The sequence below is a fragment of the Macaca mulatta genome, chromosome 5 (genome assembly GCF_049350105.2).
Source record: "Macaca mulatta isolate MMU2019108-1 chromosome 5, T2T-MMU8v2.0, whole genome shotgun sequence".
Lineage (NCBI taxonomy): Eukaryota > Metazoa > Chordata > Mammalia > Primates > Cercopithecidae > Macaca > Macaca mulatta.
In genome coordinates, this window is record NC_133410.1 from 163,127,629 (window position 1) to 163,153,903 (window position 26,275).

Sequence of the window (26,275 nt, forward strand, 5' to 3'; positions counted from 1 at the left end):
CTAAATTTTTTGGAAATGCAAACACTCTGTTTGTGAGACAGGGTCTCACTCTGTTGCCGACTGCACTGGAGTACAGTGGTTCCATCACGGCTCACTGAAGCCTCGGCCTCCCAGGCTCCAGTGATCCTCCTACCTCAGCCTCCCAAATAGCTGGGATTACAGGTTTGTGCTACCATGCTTAGCTAATTTAAAAAGAAAAAATTTTGTAGAGACTGGGTCTCACTGTGGTGCCCAGTCTGGTCTGGAACTCCTGGGGCCAAGCAATCCTCCTGCCTTGGCCTCCCAAATTGTGGGGATTACAGGCTCGAGCCACCACGCCCAGCTGATACTATCTTTTAACTGTAAGCTATTTAAAAAAAAAAAAAAAAGAGCAGTAGAGGGTGCAGTTTGTTCAAAGAAGAAAATTTTACTTCTTGAAAAATTTAACAGTACAAATGCTGTGAGATTGTAACTCACACTTTCTAAATTCAGCTTAATCACATCAAAGTATCTTCCAAATCTGAGTTTGCTGTTAAATGTTAATTACATTTTAAATTCATAAATGTATAAATTAACCTTGTTAAAATTACTTCTAAAACCCCATTGTTTAATAATTCATTCAATAATTTGCTTTTGTTACAAAAGTTTAAAAATTCAAATCAGATCACTGAAGGTGATTCTTCCAATTTCCTAATTATTAAAATTTCTGACTTCAGTTATCTAACAAAATATAGTGAATACCAGGCAACACATTGGTGAGTAAGATAGACTTGTTATTTTGCAGCTTACATTCTATTGGGTGAAACAAACAATAAAAAATAATAATCGAGAAAAATAGAGCAGAAATAGGCGATAGCTAGGGAGTACTATGCGATTTAGATAGGAGGGTCACACTTTTAAATCAAGCAGAAAGCACACCCATTCCTCCCATTCTAAGACAGAGAAGTCCAGTAAACCTCAGTTTTTACAAAATTAAACTATAATTTATGACTCTTAGGTATCAATATTTCTATTTGATATGTTAATTAGGTAACAAATTATTCTCAATGAAAGACAGAAATTCTCCATGAGAATTCTGGTTTTCAGCTTTCTAAATTCTAAAGAAGTTTCAGGAGAAACTTTCCCTGACCAAGTTAAGAAAGAAGAGTCATATTTAATCAAAATATCTATCTACTGCTATGCTAATAAGTTTCTTAACCAAGAATAAGTTTCATATTATATGGAGAATCGCTGGAACCCAGGAGGCAGAGGTTGCAGTGAGTCATGATTGTGCCACTGCACTCCAGCCTGGGTAACAGAGCAAAACTCTGTCTTTTTATCTATATATAGAAACCCTTCTTCGGCATCTATGAAGATGCTCATATTTTCTACCTTGTCTAAATCAATATAGCTAATTAACTTATTTCCTAATAGTAAACCATCCTTGCATTCTTAGAATAATCTCTGCTTGGGTATGTGGCTTGATTCTTTTATTAAACTTTCCTAATAATATTTGCATCCATAAGTGAGATGAAACCACAATTTATTTGTTCTTAATTGGATTTGGGTGTCATTGTTATATTAACATTTAAAAACACACAAAAGATTTCCTTCTTTATCTAGGTCCTAGAAAAAATTTCAAGTGCATTGGAATGATTTAAGGACTCAATTCTGAAGTTCTTCGGGTTTAGTGACGTATGTTAGTGGTGGTAGGGGTGTTTGTCTTTGACAACTTCATTTTCTTTATGGCAATTAATCTGTTTATGTTTTCTGTATCTTCTTGAAATAGCCATAGGCTAATTTTTTCTTTAATCATTTTGTTTGGCGAATGGCGTGGAATTGGACAGCTCTTTTGTTATTTACTTCTCTCTTCCCTTTGTTTCTATTATTTATATTTCTGTTTAATTGGTTTATCTAGGTTTACCTATTTTTGTACCAAAAAAATCAATTTTTAAGTTTATTTACTATTTTTCCTTATTTCATTAACTTACCAATTCCTTTTGTCAAAAGATAAATGTTTAACACATTTTCTTTTTTTTTTTTTTGCCATTGGTTGAAAAAATGAGAAAATGTAAAGTGAGGAAATAGAAATAAGTTTATCAAAAACTCTACAAGTTTAGCTATAAGAATAGAGAAATGGGTATATTCCTAGAGGGAAACATTAGGTTTAGTAATTTTTTTTTTCTAAGAGGCAGTATTGAAACCTATTTTTTGATGACATTCATTTAGGGCCAAGGAAAGAAATTCATGGTACAGGACAGGGTTTAATCATGGGAGCAAGGTCCTTGGGTGGGCAAGAGTGTATGGCAACAACTGCACAGAGGGAATTGTTGTGAGGCCGATTGCTCATCCTCTGCAACAGCAGGCAAAAGGCATTAACTATGGAGATGTGTATTTGGTCATTGTTGATGGCTCCCTTGAGATATGTGGTTACAGACCAAGAATGAGTCCAGTCTGTGGAGCTGCCTTTCTTTGGTAACACTTTATAGCTTGACTACACTTAAGCCATATGCAATGGGCAGTGGAAGAGATTTGGGCTTAACCCTGGTGGGGGGTCTGTCAGGTAAGTAAAAGGGCACATGCATGAAATTCTGCACCTTTCATAGGGTCCATGAACACATTATGGTAGATGAACTTAATGCAACAGAAGTTTCAAGAAACACTGTAATATAGGCCAGCATGGAGCAGGGAAACAGATTTTTTTAAATGCTTTTCAGAATTTGATATGTGTACCTAACTTGAACACAATAGTTGAAGCTCTGCTAAAAAGATTGGTAGGGGCTTTCTCATCTCCTTGTACTAGTCATTTCTTCTTGGCCTTTAACAGCATCTACCTCTGATTTTTGTTGTTAGAAGGCATATCAGAATCTCTCAGGAATGCAAGTGCAGCGTTCTTTTTTCTTTATTTAAGTTTATGAAATACATGCTTATAGAAAATTAAAACATAGAAATATGTAAAGCCAGTCGTGAAAGTTCTTCCATAATTCTGCTTCCTAACAAAGCCACTGTTAGTAATGTGGTGTTATATTTTGGAGCATTAAGTTGTTCACAAAAAATGCTTGCACAACTTTTTTTAACTAAGAGTAAAGTTTGGAAATTTTGCCCTAATAATCCAGACATTCCTCACTCACTTAATGAATACTTAGAAACAAATTGCATAAAGGAACCATCTATTAAACCATCCCTTATTGACAGGACATTTGAGTTTTAAGTATTAAAGAACAAAGGTGCAATGAATTTGCTTGTGTACACTTGTCAGATTATTCCCATTAGGCAGTTCCCTAGAAATGAACTTAGTAGGCCAAAAGGTTCAAACAGTTTCAATAAACCCCAGAAAACTACATTCCTAAAGGTTGTGCCAATTATACTCCCACCTATAGCATGCAAGATGGGTAATATAATTGGAAATGCTTATTCAAAATCATAGTGCAATTTTTTAATTTGGAAAATTATAAAAACTGACTGTTCTTATAACTGTGTTTTCTCATTATAGAAGGTGAAGTCTGACAAATCTTCTTGACTAAAGGGGAATCAGGATCCCAGGGCAAGATTTATAAAACTTGTATTTATCAAAAAGAGGCATTAGAAACTTTAAAACTTCTCTTTAAAATCTCTACAAGATTGCAGCCCTTGCTACAGTTTTAAACAGCTGCACTGGTATCTCCAGTTATTTTCCCCAAGTTTCAATGGCAGTATTGGTATCTTACTAGTTGTGGAATAAAATCCAAATTTATATGAGCTTTCCTCACAACAAGCCAGCTTTACTCTCCATTATTCAACAGTAGCAGAAAATTCTTTGTCCCAGGACACACCGCACACTTTCTTCTGCCTGGTTTCATCGCTTCATGCCTTATCTCTTTTCCTTCTTTGTCCTCCTTCACCTCAAAGTCATCTCCAATGCCACTTACTCTATGAAGTCTTCCACAATCCTTCCTGGGAAAAATAAATGATCTCATCCCCACTTCTGTTCCCCCAGCATTTCACCTGCACCTCCATTACAGAATTTCTATACTAAGCTACCAAACTGGAAGTCTTAGAGGATAGACACATCTTACTTGTCTATTTCCTGAACGGTATCTAGTGCAGAACTTTGTAGAACATACACTCAAAAACCGTTTTTGGAATAAACATATATAAGTTAAGACTTTAAATCTTTTAATCTCAAATTATTAGTCACAGATATTAATTTTTAAAGGATTAAAAAAAAAAACCTACTGCTCCCTCAAATGTCCTATTATAATAATCGGTTTCATACATTTTTTTAAAAAAGGGGGTTGTTCTAATAAGACTGTCAAAATATTACATCTAGAATAGTTACAGTCAATAAACCTGCATTTACTTGATATCTGCATCTTCCTAGTATCACAAATTGTTTTAGAAATAAAAACACAAGGGTAGGGGACAGGGGACAGTTTATTGTAAAATATGAAGCAGCAATGATTGAAGCAAGTGAATTTCTCCTTTATATTCCCAGCCAGAGCACAAAATGACTGGGTATCCTCATCAACGCCAAGCTTTTTTTTTTTTTTAAAAAAAAAAAAAAAAGAAAATTCCACATTCATTAAAATCTCTTTCTCTTGATAATTTCTGGTTTCCAGCTGACTGGATGAGTTTCTTCTGTCTAAAAGTAGAAAAGCAAGTTAAAATAAAGTATTATTAGTTTGCTTCATGTCTAACAGGCTTCCTTTCTAACAGAAATAAGGTATCTCCTCTAACATTATTCATTGGCATTATATACTTAGTAGTTCTTTGACAATTTTAGGAAGAGTTGATAAACTTCTGGCATTATCTAAGTCTAATAACAGATGGATGGATTCATTATGTTTAGTTTGCAGTTTTTAATCTAAAATAACATTTCTATTTGGATCTACTAATACCAAAGCTTATGATTCTCAAATGAATTTGCATAGCAATCTATTTATTTGCTGTTATTCTTGGTGCAACATTTCCCAGCAACTATAACAAAGAAAGCTGGGATAAAATTAAAACCATCCATGAATTCACTGGCATCAGTGAAATAATATAGAAATCTATAAATAGACACTATTCAAGAAAACAAATATCTTAAATACTATAAAGATTATTTTTCCTTCTGATAAAATTAAATGAGAACACAGTGCCCAATTGGTATAGCTGCTTTACTTAACAAATGTGAAACAGAGAACTTACGGCTGTGTCATCCTCTCTGTATACTTTAATGGTTTTATCAGCTTCAGCTGTTAGTAATCGACTTTCAGACTGATCAAAAGCACAAGCAAATATTCCCGATTCACTGTCCAAAGAGCCAGGTTGCACAGCTGCATGAACTCTCTGAAAATTGTAGCCAGTTCTCCAGTCCCAAAGATGCATGGTGCCATTGTCAGCTTAAAGGGAAAAATCTAGTTACACCTGGTATCCCTTCAGCAGTACAGCTTGACAAACATTTATTAAGCATCATTAGCCCAAGCATGGCAATACTTCGGTTATAAAAATACATAAGACACAGGCACTCAATCTTCTCCTAATATTGGCTTTTCTACTTTCATTTGTGCTGGGTTCAGAATTTATAGATCTTAAAAAGCACCTCAAAATCTAACATCCAATTCCAGAATAAACAAAATTTTAGGCAATTCCCAGCATAAATCCCTGAGATTCATCAGATTGGAACTCAAAAGGACTAAACTATGAAATATACTACATGTATTATGAATATGCATGAACACACATAGTAACATGCAAATATGCCCTAATCAGGCAAGTGCTGCTATAATACTTAAGTGTGACAGCTTAGAAGCATTACAAATGTTTATTCATCATTAAAAGTAACAGATAAACATATTTATTATAAAAATCTTATTTTACCTCCAGATACAAGTACTCCATCAGAATTTACTGTCAATGTGTTAATAATAGCATTATGACCGGAAAGATTTTGAATGAAACTTCCATCAGGGAATTTCCACTGCTTTATGTTATCTGGAGAACCAGATGCAAATGTGTAACTGAAATAATATTAAAAAGAATTAATGACAAAGGAAACCAAGTTAAATAAAATGGTGGGTTTTAAAAAGCTTACTTCAGTTATATTTTGTGTTGTGTACTCAATGATTTATATATTCAGCAAAACAGTCATATCAAAATGTAAAAATATTAAGACATTTGTTCAAAGTTAAATCAGATCTTCACATTTTTAACAGGATATTTTAAGTCCTAAAGTTTTATTCTTTCATTTCCTTTAAGTTTTATTCTTTCATTTCCTTAATGCTCTGCACTAAGCTAGAGCAGTAAATGTGTAGAAGCCCTATTTCACAAGAAGGGCAATGTGTTATGCAACTCTTTTGGAGGGAGGGAGAGCAAGACAGGAACAGGAAGAAAGGGAGAAAAGGAATAGAGGGCAAGAGGAAGAGAGAGAATGGGAGTGAGGAGAGATGAGAGTGAGAAAGACAAGCAAAGGAAGGAAGAAGAGAGGCGGAAAAGGGTATGGAGAGTAGAAGACAGAGAGGAGGAAAGGGAGAAGAGGAAGAATATGAATATAACCAGAAAAGTGTCAGAGTGATCTAATACAACAAACAATAGTTGTGATATTATGCTCCACCTTTTTGGATACTCTGACTATAATGTTCACAGTTCTTATTATTTCTCTTTCTACATATATTAACTTCCTCCTTAAGAATTAAACTATTCAATGAATGTCTCAGTGTCCAATATCATTTATGTGCAAAACATTAAGCCCAGCCACTAATATCTTTTATTCTGACATGCAGCATTTAATCATGATTTATTTACATTGTCTCATATTTATTTGTTATCAAGTAGAAGGCTTTTCCTCATGTTTTACAGGGCATGAAGCAAATTAGTGCATAAGGAAAATGAAAGAAACACACATTCCTATGTGGCACAGGCCTGGAAATGATAGCAGCTAAATGACTGCCAAAGGCAGTGCTGACACCACTAGCATTTCAGCATTATACTAAGAACTGAAGAAAAACAAGAAGCTAATTAGGAAAATACACTTACTGTCTTGGATGTAAAACCACAGCCCTAACTGATTTTTTGTGATTTGTTAACGTCACTCTTGTTTTTCCAGCCACCAGATCCCATAATCGAATTGTAGTATCATGGCTTCCTGTAATGGAAACAAATATATCCCTCAAAACACAGACCAGGAAAAATAATGCAAAAGTTAAATAAAATACAAAGCATTCTTCCAAAATACATATGTTCTAAATGAAAGCCTTATCACTTGCAAATCAGTCTTGGTTAATTTCTTCATAGTTCCAAATTTTTAGGTGGATTTTAATTCTTTAAAAAAATGCAATACAACAACTGATTCACTGTCAACTGAACAGCTAAAACACATGCAAATAACAAATAAAACAAATATATGATTGTATACTCTAGTGAAAAGGAAAAAACTTCAATGATTTTTTTTAAGTTAATAAAATACATCAGGCAAAGGAATTATTTTCTAGTATTAAAGTTCCATTGTTACTAACTTTATTTAGAGCAAAGTAAGATTCAAATCAGTTCTAAAGGTTACTAGTCTCAAGGTATTTTGTCTTCTAACTTCAATTTCCTAGAAAAATAATTTTGACACTATAAAATAATACTTAATTGTCTGTATCACAGTATTCTAGTCAGACATTACAGGATACTATGTATGGCATACTCTATGATATGTAAAAACCACGAGATAAAAACAGTGGAATGAAATTTCATTTGAATATATTTCAAATGTTCACGATTAAAATATGACACATAAACACTGTAAACACAATGCAAAGCAAGAGTCATCGTGAATATTAAAAGTATATGTATAATAACATGGATTCTGATATGAATATTCTGTAAACTTGAAAAGTATTGATCATACCTGTAATAATTTGTGGTTCTGCAGCCTGACATCTCACTGTAGCAACTGCATTTGTATGTCCAGATAATGTGTGTACACTGGCTTTAGTTCTCACATCCCAAATCTATAAAAACACAATAGACATATTAGGAAAGAGAATAGGTATTATCTCAAGAAGATAACTGGATCAATTCGAGGCTGAAAATTTACTAGACAACTAGTAATATAATTATATATTATATTTAATATATAATATAATAATATAATAATATAATCAACTAGTGAATATAATAAAGAAAACGCTTAAATGAAAGATAATGATTTATCAACTGGAGGAAGAATATAAATAGGAGACAACTTGAAAGAACTTTAAAAAGCTAAAAGATCAGGGTACTGAAAATCTAAGAATGGGCATGACGGGACTACTTTTTAACACTACTGAATGAAAGAACTAATGGACAATAGTTGTTACAGAATGGAACGTGAGAACATCACATTTCAGGGACGGGGCATTAATAACACTAACATGGTGAGGTCATAGAACTGAAGACTAAGGTGGAAAAAAATGCAAGTTAAGAAACTTAGGGACTAGGATATTGATGACTCAAGACAACTATCTTTAATTCTCTATCAATCAATTAAAGACTCTGAAACCAAACGTGCACCCTACAAGATGCAATATATTTACAGATAAAAACACAACTCTATCCCGTTTACCCGTGCAGTTGAATCTCGACTACAGGTTACCAACACATCGATTGTTGGGTGCAAATCCAAACCATACACTGCACTTAAATGTCCATGATAATGCCTTATAACCTAAAGACAAAGCAGGACAGTTAACACTTGTAGAATTAGAAAGATAAACAGTGGTTCATAATGTTTTAAATCCTTGATTCCAACCTTACCTTATTGTATTCAAGATCCCAGCATTTTACTTGTTTGTCTTCTCCACAAGAGAACAGGTATGGGCTCCTCGTGCTTACTATCACGCCCCGCACAGTACTAATATGCCCAGTCAATGACAGTTTTAATTTGCCACTAGCCAAGTCCCAGATCTGCAATCAAAGAATATTTTTTTTCTTTCCCTGGTTACCGCAAAGCAAAATTTTAGAATCTTTATTATTAAAATTGAGTTTTCAAAGAGAAGAGGAAAAAGATAACGAATATGTAAAAATAAAAAATTTTGTAAAATGACTCCTCTCCAAATAAAAGCAAGAAAAAAACTGGCATGCTCAAACTGGAAAAATATTTGCAATTAGATGACAGGTTAACCTTCTTGTTATATAAATGGAATCTTTGATAATAATAGTATGAAAAGTATGGTATTAAATTAACCGAGGATGGCAACAACTTAAAGAAACCCTAAAAGCAGCAAATACAGATATGAAAAAGTTCAAACTCATTAGAAATTTTATACAAACTTTTTAGTTATTTATTTTTTGAGACAGAGTCTCACTCTGTCGCCCAGGTTGGAGTGCAGTGGCGCGATCTCAGCTCACTGCAAGCTCCACCTCCTGAGTTCACGGCATTTTCCTGCCTCAGCCTCTGAAGTAGCTGGGATTACAGGCGCCCACCACCATGCCCAGCTAATTTTTTGCATTTTTTAGTGGAGACGGGGTTTCACCGTGTTAGGCAGGCTGGTCTCGATCTCCTGACCTCATGATCTGCCCGCCTCAGCCTCCCAAAGTGTTGGGATTACAGGCGTGAGCCACTGCGCCCAGCCTATACAAACTTTTAAAAAAAGATTAAGTATCCATTTTTGCTTACCATATTAGATATTTGTAAAGGAATGTACAACCAATGTGCTGAAAAGGATCCTCCCATACACTGCAAGTATCCATTCACCCATTTGGAAAGTAATTTGTACTTTGGGTATCGGCTTCAAAAATATTTGACCCATTTATTACATTTAGGGAACTCTACCATAACAAAATAATTTAAAACACAGAAAAAGTCTTATATACAAAACTTAACAGCATTACTTGTAATGGTGAAAATCAGACTAAAAACTCTACCATCCAACAATAGGAAAACAGATTATAGACTATCCAAATGATACAATATTATGCAGGCACTTTAAAAGATAGTAAATTTTTCACAGGAATATGCCTTTGATAAAATGTTAAGGGAAAAAGCAAGATACAAAATTACATACTAAGAATGATTTTTAAAAGATACACACACAAGAAAAGAGCTTAGAAGTAAAGGCATTTATACTTACAGAAATAAATACTAAAATGAAACTTATCCAAGTATCTAACAATGGTAGGATTATACACAGGTCTATGTACTTTCATAATTCTCTATATTTTCCACATTTTCTATGAATGAGCACGCTCTTAATTTTGTAACCAGTTGGAGACAAAAATGTAAGTATAAAGGAATTAGTGGTAGGTATTCAGCAGGTAAAGAAAAAGTGGTTTAAATACCACTTTTCAAACAGATATTTATTTAGAACACTTACTCGTATAAATGATAAATTTTACTCCTTATTCAGGTCTAAAATAACAGAGGAACTGCAATAGCAATTCCTGCCACAGGAAATAGTAACTGATTAAACTTACATGACAAACACAAAGTCATGTTTATTTTTTCTTCCCTCATTATTACCTTTATAGTTCTGTCAGCAGACCCAGTAACAAACCACTGATTTCCAGGTTCCACAGCAATACATCGAACCCAGCCAAGATGCCCACTGATAACCTGTATAAAACAAAGTAGAACGGGCGGCTAACATACAAGTTAAAATGTTTTTAAGTTTAACTGCAGCCTGAGTTTGAATTGCCCTCCCATCTTCAAATCATAAATTTAAAAGATAATTTGACTGTTATATTTTACAATATTAAATTATCTTCAACAAGTTAATAGATACACAAATTGTGGCTCATCTATATAATGTATACTACTCAGTAATAAAAAGGAATACATTATTAATACTTGCAACAACTTCAGTGACTCACAAAGGTATTAAGCTGTGTGAAGGAAGCCAATCTCAAAAAGCACATTTTGTATGATTCCATTTATATGACATAGTCAAAAAGACAAAGCTAAACCAACCTAAGTGTCCATCAAGAGGTGAATGAATAAATAAAATGTGGTACATACACACAATGGAATACTACTCAGCCATTAAAAAGAATGAAATTCTGTCATTTGCAACAAGAAGGATGGAACTGGAAGATACTATGTTAAGTGAAATAAGCCAGGCACAGAAACACAAGTACTGCATGCTCTCTCTCATATATGGGAGCTAAAAAATAAATGATCTTGAGAGTTGAATGATGGCTAATAGAGGTTGGGAAGAATAGTAGGGAGGCAGAGGATAAAGAGGGAGTGGATAATGGGTATAAAAATACAGTTAGATAAAGGGAGTAAGATTTAGTGTTTGGTAGCACTAGTTTGGCTAGTTAGCTTGGTAGCACAATAGGGTGACTATAGCTAAGAATAATTTATTGTATATATCAAAATAACTAGAAGAGTAAAATGAAATGTTCCTAATACAAAGAAATAATATCCCAATTACCATGGAGATAAATATCCCCATTACTGTGATTTGATCATTCCACATTGTATGCTTTTTTTTCTTTGTTTCTTGTTTTGAGATAGGGTGTCACTGTGTTGCCCAGGCTGGAGTGCAGCAGTGTGATCCCGGCTCACTGCAACCTCCGCCTCCTGAGCCCAAGTGATCCTCCCACTTCAGCCTCTGGAGTAGCTGGAACTACAGGTGTGCACCACCACACATAGCTAATTTTTGTATTTTTTGTAGACGGGATTTTGTGGTGTTGCCCAGGCTGGTACTGAACTCCTGGACTCAAGAGATCCACTTGCCTAGGCCTCCCAAAGTACTGGGATTATAGGCATGAGCCACCATACCTGGCCTACACACTGTATGCTTGTATCAGATTTGATATGTAGCCCATAAATATGCACATCTATTATGTTAGCCATAAAAATTAAAAATAAATTAGAACTGAAATTATTGAAAAAAAATAAGACAACTATAGTGATAGAAAACAGATCAGTGATTGTCAGAGGTGAAGGAAGATATAACTACAAAAAAATAGCACAGGGGTGTTTTTTGAGGTGACGTAATGTCTATATCCTAATTGTGGTAGTGGTTACCCAAATCAATACATCTATTACAATTCATTAGACCTGTATGTCAAACAAAAAGCTCTTGCTGTACAATCATTTGAAAAATAAAAATTTTAAAATATATATTAAATTACGTGTAGTTGTACATTTTCTACTATGTACACTTTCTTAAAATTTTGTGTTTTTGTGGGTACGCAGTAGAAATATATTTATGGGGAAAATATATATTAAATTACGTGTAGTTGTACATTTTCTACTATGTACACTTTCTTTTTTAAAATTTTGTGTTTAATTTTTGTGGGTACGCAGTAGAAATATATTTATGGGGTACATGAGATATTTTGATACAGGCAAGCAATGCAAAATAAACAGTATGGAACACTTTACGAATCTGTGTTATCCTTACAGAAGGGCCATGCTCATCTTCTCTGTACTGTTCCAATGTTAGCATATGGGCTGCTGAAGTGAGCACGCAGGTCCATTTTCTTTTAGATGATACACTCTGACTCATTTTAATTTATTGTAGTTGAAAGAATAACTGGTAGGCCCAAAGAATTTCTTTATATGGTGTTTCCCCTTTCACCTTCAAACTAAATACTTTGAACACTTTCTAAATTTATTTAGTCTGCAATCCATATTTAGTAGCTTTATCTTGACATTTTATATGATTTTATATAAAATACAAGTGTAACTTTTACTTAAGGAAGTCGCCTTCCCAAGAGATCTTTTAAGATACTCCCTAAGACTCTTCTCAATCCACCTCAGATTGCTCTACCGGTTTTTCATATTCACTCTTTTTCCTCCTTACTCTATTCTTCAGTGCTTGTCAACTAGAAAGCAATCATGATTCACATAATAAAATAAATGCAGAGTCACTCACCCTGTAGAGTTTCCACGGTGGGTGCCACTGGGGTTTTGGCATTGTAGGGGCTTTTTTAGCCATCAGTGCAGAGTTCTTGGTATTGCCGGTCTCCATGACAATCTAGACATAGAAGAGACATTATTATTATTAAAGATATCATACCGAAGACTTTGTATCAATTCAGAAATGGAAATGGAAAGAGGGAACTTACAAAAGATTTTTTCCATAAACGAAGAAATAAAATTTTCTGTATGTTAATTTTAAAAAGCAATTATAAAATCAGAGAGAGGCAGAACATTAGACTTAAGAACACACATCACTGTGTATGGGTTCAAATCCCAGCTTGGCCCATTACTAGCTGTTTGACAGTAGGTAACAATTACGTAACCTCTATGTGCCTCACCTATGAAATGGGAAGAATAGTGCCTATTTCATAGGGTTACTACAAAGATGTAAAAAGTAGTAAATGCTCCATGTAAGCTCGCATTATTAAAATCATTTTAAGTGTATTAATGCCACTGCCATTCATTGTCATATTTTAACCTTATGGATTTAATGTAGCAAAGACTGATATGATAGTTCCTTCTATTTATCTTCTAATACAATATTTAAATACTATTTTAACAGGTGTACTGCCTGATATACCATCTATTGTTAGCAGTCATCTAGTCATCCAAAAAATAATTAAGCCCATAAAGTTCCTGCCCTCAAGAAGCTTAAATTACACCCTCATAAGGAGGGTAGAGAGCCTGGACAGAAGATATGCTCTGAATGGAAGATAAAGGAAGAAATGAGACGTGGGGGTTACACATTCATTCACTTCATGAAGTCAAAACAATTGCATAATGAGCTGAGAAGCAAAGCCAGCACTTATTTCAAGTGGCAGCATAATAAAATACATGGCAGAAAAATAAATCAATAAAATAACTATAGAAAATAATTCTACAACTACTTCTACCATACTAATACCAGTTGCCATTTACCTACAGATAAACTTATTTCTAAATGTTCATTTATAAGACTAGTTGTATAGCCCATGAATAGTACAACACTAATAGCACTCAACATAACTGTACCAACTTAAAATTTAATAAAAAAAAAAAAAGACTTTCATATGCAATGCATACTAACACAGGTTTCAGAAAAACTCTCCTTGCATTTTTAATAGTGGGCAATAAATACCAACATCACATTATCTTTATCAAAATACATATTATACACAATGTACAATTAGACAAATAACAGCATTCCAAAAAATGTTAATTTACTACCAACTTGAGTGTTAGGGCTATGAAATATGAATGACTAGCTCAGGCTGCTATTTATCTTAATAATTCCAAAGTGTTCATTTCTTTAGTATTTAAGGTAAGACTTTCGATCAGAGGGAAATAAGGCAACATGTTTAAAAAGTTAGAAACCTGCTATCTGACGCAGAAAAACTTACTGAATTCATCGCTGTAGGCTGTGGACGGTCAGAAGCCCCAGGATGTCGGTATTCACTTCCACTAGGTGCAGTACGATTTACATCAGTCCTGAGGCAAAAGAAATATTATATTCAAAGTAATTAATGCCTCCAGTCATGTATTCTGCAAAACTAACCCTTTATTTTAAATTGTTATAAGTCCTGATAAAGGAAAATGTCATACAATAGTTATAAAAAAATTTTAAAAAGAAAAAACGTGAACAGTGAAATATGCTTTTAAGATCTTTGTAATTATAATATTTCATACTTGGTCTGAGAAGGTAATGCCACTGCTAAGGACTGTGCAGCTGATTCACTTGGCATTCTCTGGATCTTAGTATCTGCTGTCAAAGCAACCCCTATTAAAATGAAAAATCAATTTCTTTTAGTAGCTTTGTATTATTCATTTACATGCACTTAAAATAAAATGATGAAGGAAAACATTCCAAACGTTTATTAATTCCAGGCAGTGATACAAATTTTGATTAAGTTTTGCTCATCTTGTTTTTAATTTCTACAATAAATACTGCTTAGTAACACATAACTCAAATTTGATCACAGCCTACAAGGTATTAAAGCAGCCCAGAACAGTAAAGTTAATTTCCATTATATCTGGGTATTAGTTTCAAAAGTCAGTATTAAGCAGTTCCTCAAATACAAACAGAATGTTTCCAAGAGTGGTTGTAACTTACTACAACCAGAAGCACCCAATTTTCCTGCACTTTCTATATATACTAAGCCTTTTGTCCTCTACCCGGTTATACTGGCCACTCCATCTGTGGGCCAATACCTTAATACAGACAGAGGACATGTTTCTAAGATACTGCCTCTAACATTCCCATCATTTTTATAAGCTTGGTGATATTTACATGTCTGCCTAAACCACCAGATAATAAATTTGTCTAGGCCTGCAACAGTTTTACTCTTTGAATTCCTAGCACATTGCCTGAAAAATTATACATACTCAAGAATGTTTGCTGAATAAAGGCACATGAGTATTCATTATCACCTACAAAGCTATGCACGGATGCTTGGCTATTGAACTTATCTTGCATTTCACAGGCAACAAGAATGTCATTATTGGCTCGTTAGTGAAAATGTATGTGACATTTTTAAGACATTTTCAATATACAACAGCTCACTAACCAGGTCCCGGTGGGTATGGATGTGTGCCTGCCACAAAGTATTCAACTTCTTGTCCTAGAAAAAAGACAAAAAAAATCAACAGTAGTGAATTTATCTTATATATAAAAGTTATCATCTCTTTAAAGTATCAAATAATATTACATTTTCAACTGGATCTATCACATTTTCTCAACTAAAGTTAAGCCTCAGAAATAAGGGAAATTGGTCACTTTTGATCTCTGTAAACCATGTCCTTGTCCATTTGCTATATAGCAATGGTATACAAAGAAGCCCTCCTATCAAGTGATAATCCACTCTGGTATTTCTTCCAAGCAAATTTCCTGTGGAAGCTTGAATTCTCTTCATTTATTAAGATTTCAGTATTTAATTTCATCTTTCTGAATTACAGACAGGATAGATGGTATCCCCACAGGTTAAGAATATTCTCCAATTTTTTCCTTTAATCTCTACTGTGACCTTCTCCACATTCTAAGAATCTCTGCCATCATTATACTACCATTTTTATTTCCTATAAGAAAAAAGTCATCAACCAATGTCTCAGTATTCCCACGAGGATAAAAACTTCCATTATAATACTGGTACAGCCATTAAATACTGTATGACCACACCTAAGTCCTGCCAGCAGGGGCAAAAATAACACATTTTATTTTTCTATTTTTAAAATTCACACATACGTCTGACATTTCTGATAATACCATACTCACCTTGATTGGCAGGGTACTGTTTATGAACATATGAATCCGTTGCATTCTGAGGACCCTTCTCTTTAAGATTTTCTTTCAAAGTAGGCATATGCAACACAGGACCATACTCATTACGAAGCTTGATTGCCATCTTCCGTTTGTGACTATTTAGAAATTATAAACATAAGAACGTATCCATAAATACTTTAAAACAAACACTTAGACAGCTTAAGTTTGCCCAATCATGTAGGAAAAGTTTCTAGTAAGATTTTAAGTAGTATTTAAAAGAATCAAAAATTTCCAAGTGCATTTCCCCACCATATCTGTTCTTTTGCTCACATTCCACCACACAGCATTCATTAAACCTAAGTAATATTTTAGTTTGTTACCTAATAGAAAATATTTTATGATAAATTATCAAGGGTCTGCTTGAAAGATATATAGAAACTAACATACCCTTTAAGAAACCTCAAAGTCAATACGCTTTCCTTCAAAATATAAATATAGTAAAAACTCTATAGCAACCTTTACTAGATGTATCCAAACAGGTTAGTTAGAACTAAGAAAAGTACTTAATTGGTTCAATATTTTAAAAAGAAATGCACTTATATTACTTTTAAAAATAGTCTACTTTACAAATTAAATATAAATGCTTGTTTGAGGAGTTAAGTCGATTTTAAAAGGGTAAAGGACAAAGAAGGAACACTGCACATAATGCAATCCCAGACTGGAGCTGGATATGTAGAACCAAAAATATGCCACCACTCAAAAATCTTCATCATACTAACGAGAAAAGATGGGAGTAGAGGTACCGGCCAGGTACAATTTCAGCTCAGCAAGGCTCTGAGAGCAGCGGGAAGCTGAAAGCACATACAAAGTGATTGATTATAAAATAAAATACCTAAAAGGGACTCTCTTATTTACTGGGTATTTGTAAAATGCAATTAATTAATGGAACTTTTACTGTAAAAGGCCAAAAAAAAAAAAGTTAAATCAGCTTAAATTATGCCAAAACACCACTCATTATTGAATTAGCCCATGAGTATTGCCAGTTTATCTTTAAAGGTCTCCCTCTTCCTGCTCTCTTCCCCCAGTATTAGAATGTTAAATATTTCAGCAATTGAAAAAAAAACTATACCAACCTCTCTTCATCTAAAGGCACAGGTTTTCCATTATCAGCTACAAACATGTCATGGGTCCTCTTCAATGACCTGAACACAAGTGTGTGTACAGAATGTTTCTGTACCTCCTAAAAAAAAAAAAAAAAAGTAATTACACACCTATCTACAAATTACACAAATCATAACCTAACGTCAGATTGATTATACACTTCACATGTTTAAATATGTAAAAAGCTTTATACCACTCACCATAGCTACTTGTTGCGAGCTACAGGAGTCAAGTTCAGAGAAGAGGAGGAAGCTCCTCTTTGGCTAGAACCTCAGGTATAGCAACTGAGTGATGCCATAGTTTAGTCATTTACTCAATAAATATTTACTGAGCTCCTACTGTGTGTCTGGCAGGTATCGTGCTAGACTCTCACAATAGAATGATAAAAGGTAGTCATGGTCCCTGTGCTCAAGAGGAAACAGACAAATAAAAAGTAAAATAATTCCACATTTTGATAAGTGCTATGAGGGCAACAAGCAAGGCACTGGGTCAGGAAACGAAGGACTAAGTATAATTGTGAAAGACTTCACTAAAGTGATATTTAAGCAGAAAGGGAGTTAGCCTTGCACAAAACAGAGATAAAAACGAACCAGGCTGATGGAAATGTCATGTAAAAAAATGTCATGTAAAAAAATTATTAACTGAAATAATACAAGAAGGGCGGCACAGCTGTATATGGTGGATGAGATGGTGCTTTGTGGTTGCAAGGGTAGACAAGGTCCAGATTAGGTAAGGTATTTTAGACTATTACAACAGCCTATGTTTTCTTCTAGCAACACAGTCAGTAAAGGGTTTTAAACAAGAAAGGTATGAACAACTTACATTTTAAACAGAACAACTTATGGAACAAAATGGAAGCAAGGAAATCAACGGGGAGCTAATGCACCAGGCCCGGTGAAAGATGATGTTGGTCTCAATTAAGGTGGACTGCAGTGGATACGGAGAAAAGTGAACGGAATCAATAAACATGGGGGGTAACATGGATAAGACCAGCTAACAGAATGGCTGGCTGTTCATGCCAGGGAAAGATGTAAAGAATGGCAAGTTTTTCTGGGAGTAGAGTTGAAATAAGAGACGACTTGAACGCAAGATAGAGAAGACCGCCAATCTTTTCGGGCACAGAATCACTGACACTGCCCCGAGGGCGGCGAGTACCAGTGGTCGAACACCAACAGAGGCCCCGCCTCCAAGGACAGTTTCCAGCTCCCAAGAGTCAAACGAGGACTGGACGAATTATCTCAGGCTTAGCGCCCGGACTGAACCTCCGACTCGGGTTCTCATCCGGCTTCTACCCCTTCCCCGAAAACCCGATGAAGAGACCACCCGGCCTTGGCCAAACAGCTTCCCTCGTAGCCTCTTTTCTCTCCGGACTCCAAGCACTCTCAATCCCCCACGCCCACTGCCAAAGAAAAACAGTCCAGAGACAAACGACTCTTGAGAGTCCCAGTGTCACTTTACCTCGACCATGATGCTACCGCGTATCCCACCTCCGGCAGGGAAGAAACCCTAATCACTAACGCAGTACCCGCCGCCACAACTGTGCTGCACCTTCCGGAATTGGGAGGCCAGGCGGCGGATGTGATGCAAGCTCTGCGCACGCGCGCTAGTCTCCCCCGGCCCTCTGGGATCAAGAGGCGGGTCTCCCTCCTCAGGACCGCCCCTAGGGCGGAGGCTCGAGGCTGTAGAGGGGAGACACCTGGAAGCGCCTGACTGGAGGATTTCACTCGCTCCTCTGAAGAAGTCTTCGAATTATGTTTTCTGCCTTACCTTCAGCCTTCAATGTCTTGGCTGGGGCCCTGGTTGTTCATGCTGTATTCCCCGGAGTTTAATGCTTTTTATTCAGAGAGCCTAAGCGTCTGGAGAGCAAACTCCCGTGGGCTCTATCTAAGGCGCTTCCGCTGCCTTGATCTCTTTGGAGGTCGCCTGCTTGCTTTCTGTCTCCTGGTTCCAATCCTGGCGAGAAGCACTTGGACACTTGTAGGCTTAACACCTGAAAACAATTTCTCTTAAACAGTTCAGTAAACACTTGCTGAGTGAATGTTGAGGAATGGCTGTTTTAATTTGGAAAATTTTGACATGTAGATATAAGAAAAACCCATATTCATTTTCTGCTAATAGATTTTTTTTTTTTTTTTAACTTCTCAACGCTACATAGCTCTTGGCCATTTCCTAGTTGTCTGCTGATTATTGTGGCTTCAACAATGCCAGGGTACAGCTTTTCAAAGCTGGTAGAAGAAAGACACAATTGGAGACTTTAGCCATTTTTATTTATACATATCCTTGTGCCAAGTATTGGTATTTTTGCTTCCTACCCTGGTAAAATCTCCGGTTTTGATCAACCCTACCTAATTATTTTTCTATGTAAAAAGAAAAATGGATGGACTTGGGCATTTGCAAACTTAAATAGACAAAACATTTTACTGGCCCTGTTTCAGTTTCACTGATCTGTCCTGACAGCGTACTGCATACACTTTGAGAGGGGGAAACAATCTAGCAAAAGAATAGCAGTGTAAATCAACGTCACTTGGAAATTCATTAAAAACATTAAGGTCATGGTTTTTTGTTTGTTTGAGAGGGAGTTTTGTTCTTGTCGCCCAGGCTGGAGGGCCATGGCGCAATCTTGGCTCACTGCAACCTCCTCCTCCCGGGTTCAAGCGAGTCTCCTGCCTCAGCCTCCGGAGTAGCTGGGATTACAGGCGCCCGCCACCACGCCCGGCTAATTTTTGTATTTTTAGTAGAGGCGGGGTTTCACCATGTTGGCCAGGCTGGTCTTAAACTCCTGACCTCAGGTGATCTGCCCCTCTCGGCCTCCCAAACTGCAGGAATTACAGGCATGGGACCCCGCGCCCGGCCTTAAGGTCATGTTTTTGCTTGAAGATAAAACATCCCTGAATTTGACTGTGAGTTTGTCCTAAGAACTGATTTTCTGTAAAAGTGGCCGGTGATGGTATTTCCTTGCAAGAAAATACTATAATTAAAAAATATATACTTGAGGAACTAAATAATATACTCACCTATGAATAATAACTATAGAAAACAATGATTTGAAATGACAATAAAACCATAGAAACCTAAGCAAGACTAATATCTATGGAAATATATTAATTGTCTGGTTGGACAACTTTTTACATACTTAATCATCCTGGAGACATTAATTTATAGGCCCAGACTCATAACAACATGGTAATGATTGAGGTAAATTGCCTCGAATTTGCTCCTTTTAAAACACTGTCGTGAATTTATAGAATTATGTCATCCACCTGAAAGTTTACAATATTTTAGATAAATATAGAACTCAAGTGAGCCTATTATTTAGTTCAGGGATTCATAAATTATGTATATTGTGGGAAAATTTTGTATTTATATGGGAATATGTTTTATTTTCTTGAGAAAGGATCTACAAGTTTCACTGGATTCTTGAAGGGCTCCAGGATACACACATGGCCTGGCTGACACCCCAAGCTGCCTTATTTGAACAGCAGGTGTCACTACTGCTGTTTATAAGGGCCCTCAGGGCTCTCCTTAAAGCAGACATGGCAAGTAACTTATTAATATAAATATTAGTATTATGTCTGTGTAAAACCAAGAATACAAGTTTTAAGGAAAGCCCTCCTTCTTTAGGCAAGATTTTTTAAACTCACCAATACAGAAAGTCTTTTTATTCTCCTTCAAATATTGTTCTTTGCTCTTGAACAGTGATAGGTCATGTGAGTATAGATTCGAGTGCCATTGTCATCAGCTTTTTATGATACTTTTTATAGGAAGTGTTTTCTGATTCTTATAATCATAAAATAATAAATATTACTATTTATTTTCCTGTTTCAACTTAAAGGGTTAAATATACAAGCTTTCAAAAACACTGTATGCAATGTTCTTTAGAGTTGTGTGACTCAGTATGTCCAGCCCTTAAATTTCATATTTGAAATTGTTCATGAATTCAAAAGAAAGTAATCGTGGGAGTTATCACTGTTTATTTGAATTTCTGAGGTCAAAACCTGTGAAAAATGATACTTGGACATTTCTTCCAAAAGTTTGATCTTTAATTGTTTAGCACAATGCTATGAATTTGCCTAGATACTAAGGTAGTATCAGCAGATACTTTCTTGTAGCATAGTTGAAACAGAGGCTTCTGGGACTATAAGGAACAGCGAAGGGGCTATTGTTCCTGTTAATGCCTGGAAAGACTTTGGGAATAATTAGATTGTACTATCAGTTATAAACTGTCAGTTATAAATATCTTAGCAAGGTGTACGTGTGTGGGTGTGTGTGGGGGGGAGTGTGTGTGTGTGATGTGCTCACCCCGAAAAGATGCTATTTCAGCAACCATTAATTTAATCACAGTCTTTCTGTATGTGTAATGCAGACAATTGCTTATAAAAGGTCAGTTCAGTTCTGTTTTTCTGGTCATTGTAAATTTTACGACAATGAAAAATATTTTCCATTACATTTAAGTAAGTGAATTCTAAATTTTATTTAGTTTCTATAAAACTTAGCTACTTAGTTACAAAATACAATTTATCTGTAGAAACATTTTTAATATTCAGTTTAGTTAGCAGAAATACCTCTTGACATGAATAATTAAGAAAAGTAAGGCATTTGATTGAATATTTTACTATTATTACTTAATATTTATAGATCCCATTTTATTTATATTAAATAATACTCTTTAGACACCTTTAGGTTTTCTTTTAGAAATATGCTACCAAAAGCCAGTGTCATATTCACAGAGAAACATTAAAAATATTCTTACTGTTTAGTCATAATAGAAGGATGTCCACCATCGCCACTATTATCCACGTTTATTTTTTATGAAAGTACTAGTTATTCAATTGGACAAAAAAATTAAATTGTTTAAGTAGGAAATAGGGATGCAAAGTTACCTTTATTTGCAAATGGTATGACTTTATACCTAAAAAACCAATTGAAAAAACTATCAGAAACAATATGAAAATTCACTAAGCTGAGTAGAAAAATGTTATTAAAAATCAATAGTTTTCGTTTTTGCAGTTAAAAATATAGCAGGGAAAGGGGTTTTTACTTAAAATAGCAATAAATTTTAAAATGTGCAAGACCTAAATGAAAAAAACTTAAGAGATGTGAAAACATGAATCAGGGACCTCCCTCGTCCCTGTGCATATGGCCCCACTACTGCTGCTTCTGGAGGGACTGCAAACGCTGTCAAGGATACTGGTCTGGCAGTCAGAGAGGTCTCTGAGCTGACAGGATTTCCTGAAATGCTGTGAAAACTTTGTATCCTGAAATCCATGCTGGGTTCCTGCTCATAATATTCCAAAAGGTAATGCTGATATGGCCAGGCCTGATTGTTGCCTGTAATCTCTATCCCTTCCTGAAGAGAGTGGCTTCTCCAGGTGTAACAGTTGAGACGCTGTTAAGCAAATTGATACTGGTAGAGTAACCTTACTGAGAGATGCCACCAAAAACCACAATCCAGTGACAATGGTGTGTCAGAGGATTATGAGGCAGTGTCCACAGAGAGGCAGAGCTCCAAGAGTAAGGACACCTTCTTGGAGACTAGACGCCAGTTAGCCTTGAAGGCATTCACATTCACTTATATGGCACAATATGATGAAGCAATATCAGATTACCTCAGGAAATAGTACAGGAAAGGAATATCTCAGATGCCCTTGCAGTATAGAATGATCCCTCCTCAGACTCCTGTGCAAGTAATACACACTGAAGCCTAAGCTTTCCATCACAGTTCTAAATGGAGCCCCTGGATTTATAAACTTGTGTGATGTTTTGAATGCCTGGCGGCTGGTGAAGGAACTCAAAGAGGCATTAGGCATTCTAGCTGCTGCCTTTTTCAAACATGTCAGCCTAGCAGATGCTGCTGTTAGGATTCCACTCAGTGAAAATGAGGCCAAAGTCTGCATATATCATAAGCAAAGACAAAAGAAAAATGAAAAATTGGGAAATACATGTAATGTGCATGTTAGCCACAGGGCTAATTTTCTTAATATGAAAAGAGCTCTCATGAATCAACAGAAAAAATGAACAACTCAAAAGATAAGGCACATGAACCGGCAGTTCACAGATAGACCACTGACATTGTGGCTGATGTGTAAATTAAAAAGATTCTCAGTGTGCTCATGATGAAAGAAATTTTAATCACAATAACAATAAGGTAACATATTTCACCTAACAAGATGGCAAAAAATTTTAAAATTTGACCTGAAACCAGTGTTGGCAAGGATGAGGGACAACCTAAATATTGATGAGAGTGTAAATGGCGGCAATCATTTTCATAGGTAGTTTATCAACAAGCTGACAATTTTTTTCGAGAAAGGGTCTTTCTCTGTTGCCCAGGCTGGACTGCAGTGGACGACCTCTTGGGGTCAGGCAGATCCTCCTACCTCAGCCTCCCAAATAGCTGGAACTACAGGTGTGCACTGTGATGCCTGGCTACCTTTTTAATTTTTTTGTAGAGACAGGGGTCGCACTATGTTGCCTAGGCTGCTCTCGAACTCCTGGGTTCAAGCACCCTTCCTGCCTCGGCCTTCCAAAGTGCTGGGATTACAGGTGTGAGTCACCACTCCTGGCCCCAAAATTGTTTGCATATCTTTTGTTACAATAGATTTACTTTCTAAAAATGTCCTTGGTATGTATGTATGTGTGTTTGTGTGTGTGTGTGTGTGAGAATGTGTGTGTCTGTATGTCTGTATGAATATATGTATGTATTATATATAATCTTCATAGAAGGATGCAAAGATATACAGACAGAGGTGTTCATTTTGCTAAGGTAGGAACACCACATCAATACAAGAGAACAAATAGCTTTGTGCATAACAGGAAGAAACTGTCCATCATAGTAGGTAAGGGTATAGAGTCAGAATGCCATGATTCAACTCCCTCTGCAGCTTACCTTCTGCATCATCTTGGGCAACTTTCTTCTTTTTGTACTTCAATTCTCCCATCTGTAAAATGGGAATAATAGTACTACTCCACCTCACAGAGTTATTGTAAGAATTAAGTGTAACATACTAGTAACAGTGACTGGCACAGAAATACTTGATCCATAAGCATTAGTTATATGATAACAATTATCCCCTTTGTTCTAAAAGGGGAGAAAGCTGCATAAATGTAAACTAGAAGTCAGAGGTCAACCCAGGCAGCTTCTATTTTCATCCTAATCTAAACCTACAGTGGGTCTCAATTCTCCCCACAAGGAAACCTAGTACGCAAAATATGAGCACATATATTAGTCTGTTCTCACACTACTAATACATATCAAGAGTGGGTAATATATAAAGGGAAGAATTTTAATTGACTCACAGTTCTGCAGAACTGGGAAGGCCTCAGGAAACTTAACAATCATGGCAGAAGGGGGAAGCAAATATGTCTTTCTTCATGTGATGGCGGGAAGGAGAAGTGCAGAACGAAACAGGGAAATCCCCTTATAAAACCATTCAATCTCAGGAGAACTCACTATCATAAGAACAGTATGAGGGTAACTGCACCCATGATTCAATTACCTCCCAACAGGTCCCTCCCACAACACATGAGGATTATGGGAACTAGAATTCAAGGTGAGATTTGGGTGGGGACACAGTCAAACCCTATCAACAAAGTAGATTGAAACACTGAGCAAATAACAAAGGATTGAAGGGATATCCTGGACCCAATAGCATACTTTGTCCATCTTCATTCAACCTGCCTCTTTTTCTTAGTTTGTCATACCTCTTTATTATGTGGAGAGGATAGAGATTTTTCTGCCCATCTCTCCCTCTTCCCTAACATTGTATCCATGTTTCTAGAAGCCAGCCTTTCTGGCTTTCTTTGATTTATATCTAGGTTCCATTTTTTTTTTAAGTACATGTTTGTGGTTTTTTAAAAATACATATATCGATATATATACACATGTATATACATCTTTTGCCCATTTTTATCTATAGGGCTCATGCTTTCTCATCAAACTGTAACTCTTCATAAAAATTTTATTAAACCTTTGTCCAATCCTGCGCACATTTTACAGAAAATATTGTTAATCTAATTCAAGAAATACTTATTAGTTATTAAATTGTGAAAGATTTTTGAAATTTTTGAAATGCATGTCACTGACATGCACCAAAATAAAAGTTCCCATTTTCCCTAGAGTTTCACTGCTAATACTATCAGACTAGCTGTCTTATTTTTAAGCATAAATTCCATGTTGGAAAGAGGAACTTTATATTCAAAAAATGTAATCAATCACTAAAAGTTTTCATATATTAAGTATATGGGCTGGGTGCGGTGGCTCAAAGCTGTAATTCCAGCACTTTGGGAGGCCAAGGCTGGTGGATCACTTGAGCCCAGGAGTTCAAGACCAGCCTGGGCAACATGGTGAAATCCTATCTCTACAGAAAAATGCAAATATATACGTATATTTATATATACAGAGAGAGAGACACAGAGACAGAGAGAGACAGACAGGGTCTTGCTCTGTCACCAAGGCTGGTGTATAGTGGTACATTCTTAGTTCACTGCAGTCTCAACCTCCCAGGCTCAAGCCATCCTCCCACCTCTCAACCTCCCGAGTACCTGGAGTGGATGAGACTACAGGTGTGTGCCACCACGCCCAGATAATTTTTGCATTTTTTGTATAGATGTGGTTTCACCATGTTGCCCAAGGTGGTCTCGAACTCCTGGGCTCAAGTGATCCGACAGCCTTGGCCTCCCAAAGTGCTAGAATTACAGCTGTGAGCCACCACGCCAAGCCCATATGCTTAATATATGAAAACTTTTAGTGATTGATTACATTATTTGAATATAAAGCTTCTCTTTCTAACATGCAATTTATGCTTAAAAATAAGGCAGCCGGTCTGATTCCTAAAAATTTGATCTTAATTTTCTCAACAAATGCCAAAAACCATCTCAGTCAAAGTTAATGAAGGGTAAAATGAGTACTATAGAAAGGACATCAGGTGTCCACAGATTGGGCTGCGAAGAATCAAATTATTATGTTTGGAAGTTTTGGTTACTTCTGTTGCTGCAGTTGATAGGCTTTCCTTCTAAAATGCTGCCATGAATATAACATCAGGCCAATTGACCCAGTTCTCTTCTCCTTC

The 26,275-nt window shown here is 35.8% G+C and overlaps 1 protein-coding gene and 1 non-coding gene across 2 annotated transcripts; both read right to left on the reverse strand.

Moving 5' to 3' along the window:
- Nucleotides 1–2,836: 2,836 nt before the first annotated feature.
- PLRG1 (pleiotropic regulator 1) lies at nucleotides 2,837–18,751 on the reverse strand. The gene is made up of 15 exons (XM_015139371.3): nucleotides 18,669–18,751; nucleotides 17,183–17,289; nucleotides 16,062–16,204; nucleotides 15,358–15,411; nucleotides 14,480–14,570; nucleotides 14,194–14,281; nucleotides 12,768–12,869; nucleotides 10,403–10,495; nucleotides 8,698–8,847; nucleotides 8,507–8,608; nucleotides 7,811–7,913; nucleotides 6,955–7,063; nucleotides 5,800–5,939; nucleotides 5,128–5,321; nucleotides 2,837–4,579 (listed from the first exon to the last, which is right to left on the reverse strand). The coding sequence occupies exons 1-15, from the start codon at nucleotides 18,675–18,677 to the stop codon at nucleotides 4,520–4,522; spliced, it is 1,545 nt and encodes a 514-aa protein (XP_014994857.1). The 5' UTR covers nucleotides 18,678–18,751; the 3' UTR covers nucleotides 2,837–4,519.
- On the reverse strand, nucleotides 12,255–12,359 carry LOC114678519 (U6 spliceosomal RNA). The gene has a single exon (XR_003729960.2). It is a non-coding gene; the product is annotated as a U6 spliceosomal RNA (small nuclear RNA).
- Nucleotides 18,752–26,275: the final 7,524 nt, after the last annotated feature.

Bases quoted from the DNA above. Each gene is read 5' to 3' on its own strand.
- PLRG1 (XM_015139371.3), bottom strand. The intron at 14,282-14,479 runs GTATGAAATATT...CTTTTGCCTCAG, and splicing joins GCATTACCTTCTCAGACCAA to GACTGATGTAAATCGTACTG. The intron at 8,848-10,402 runs GTAATAATGAGG...CTTTGATTGCAG, and splicing joins CTGCTGACAGAACTATAAAG to ATCTGGGACTTGGCTAGTGG.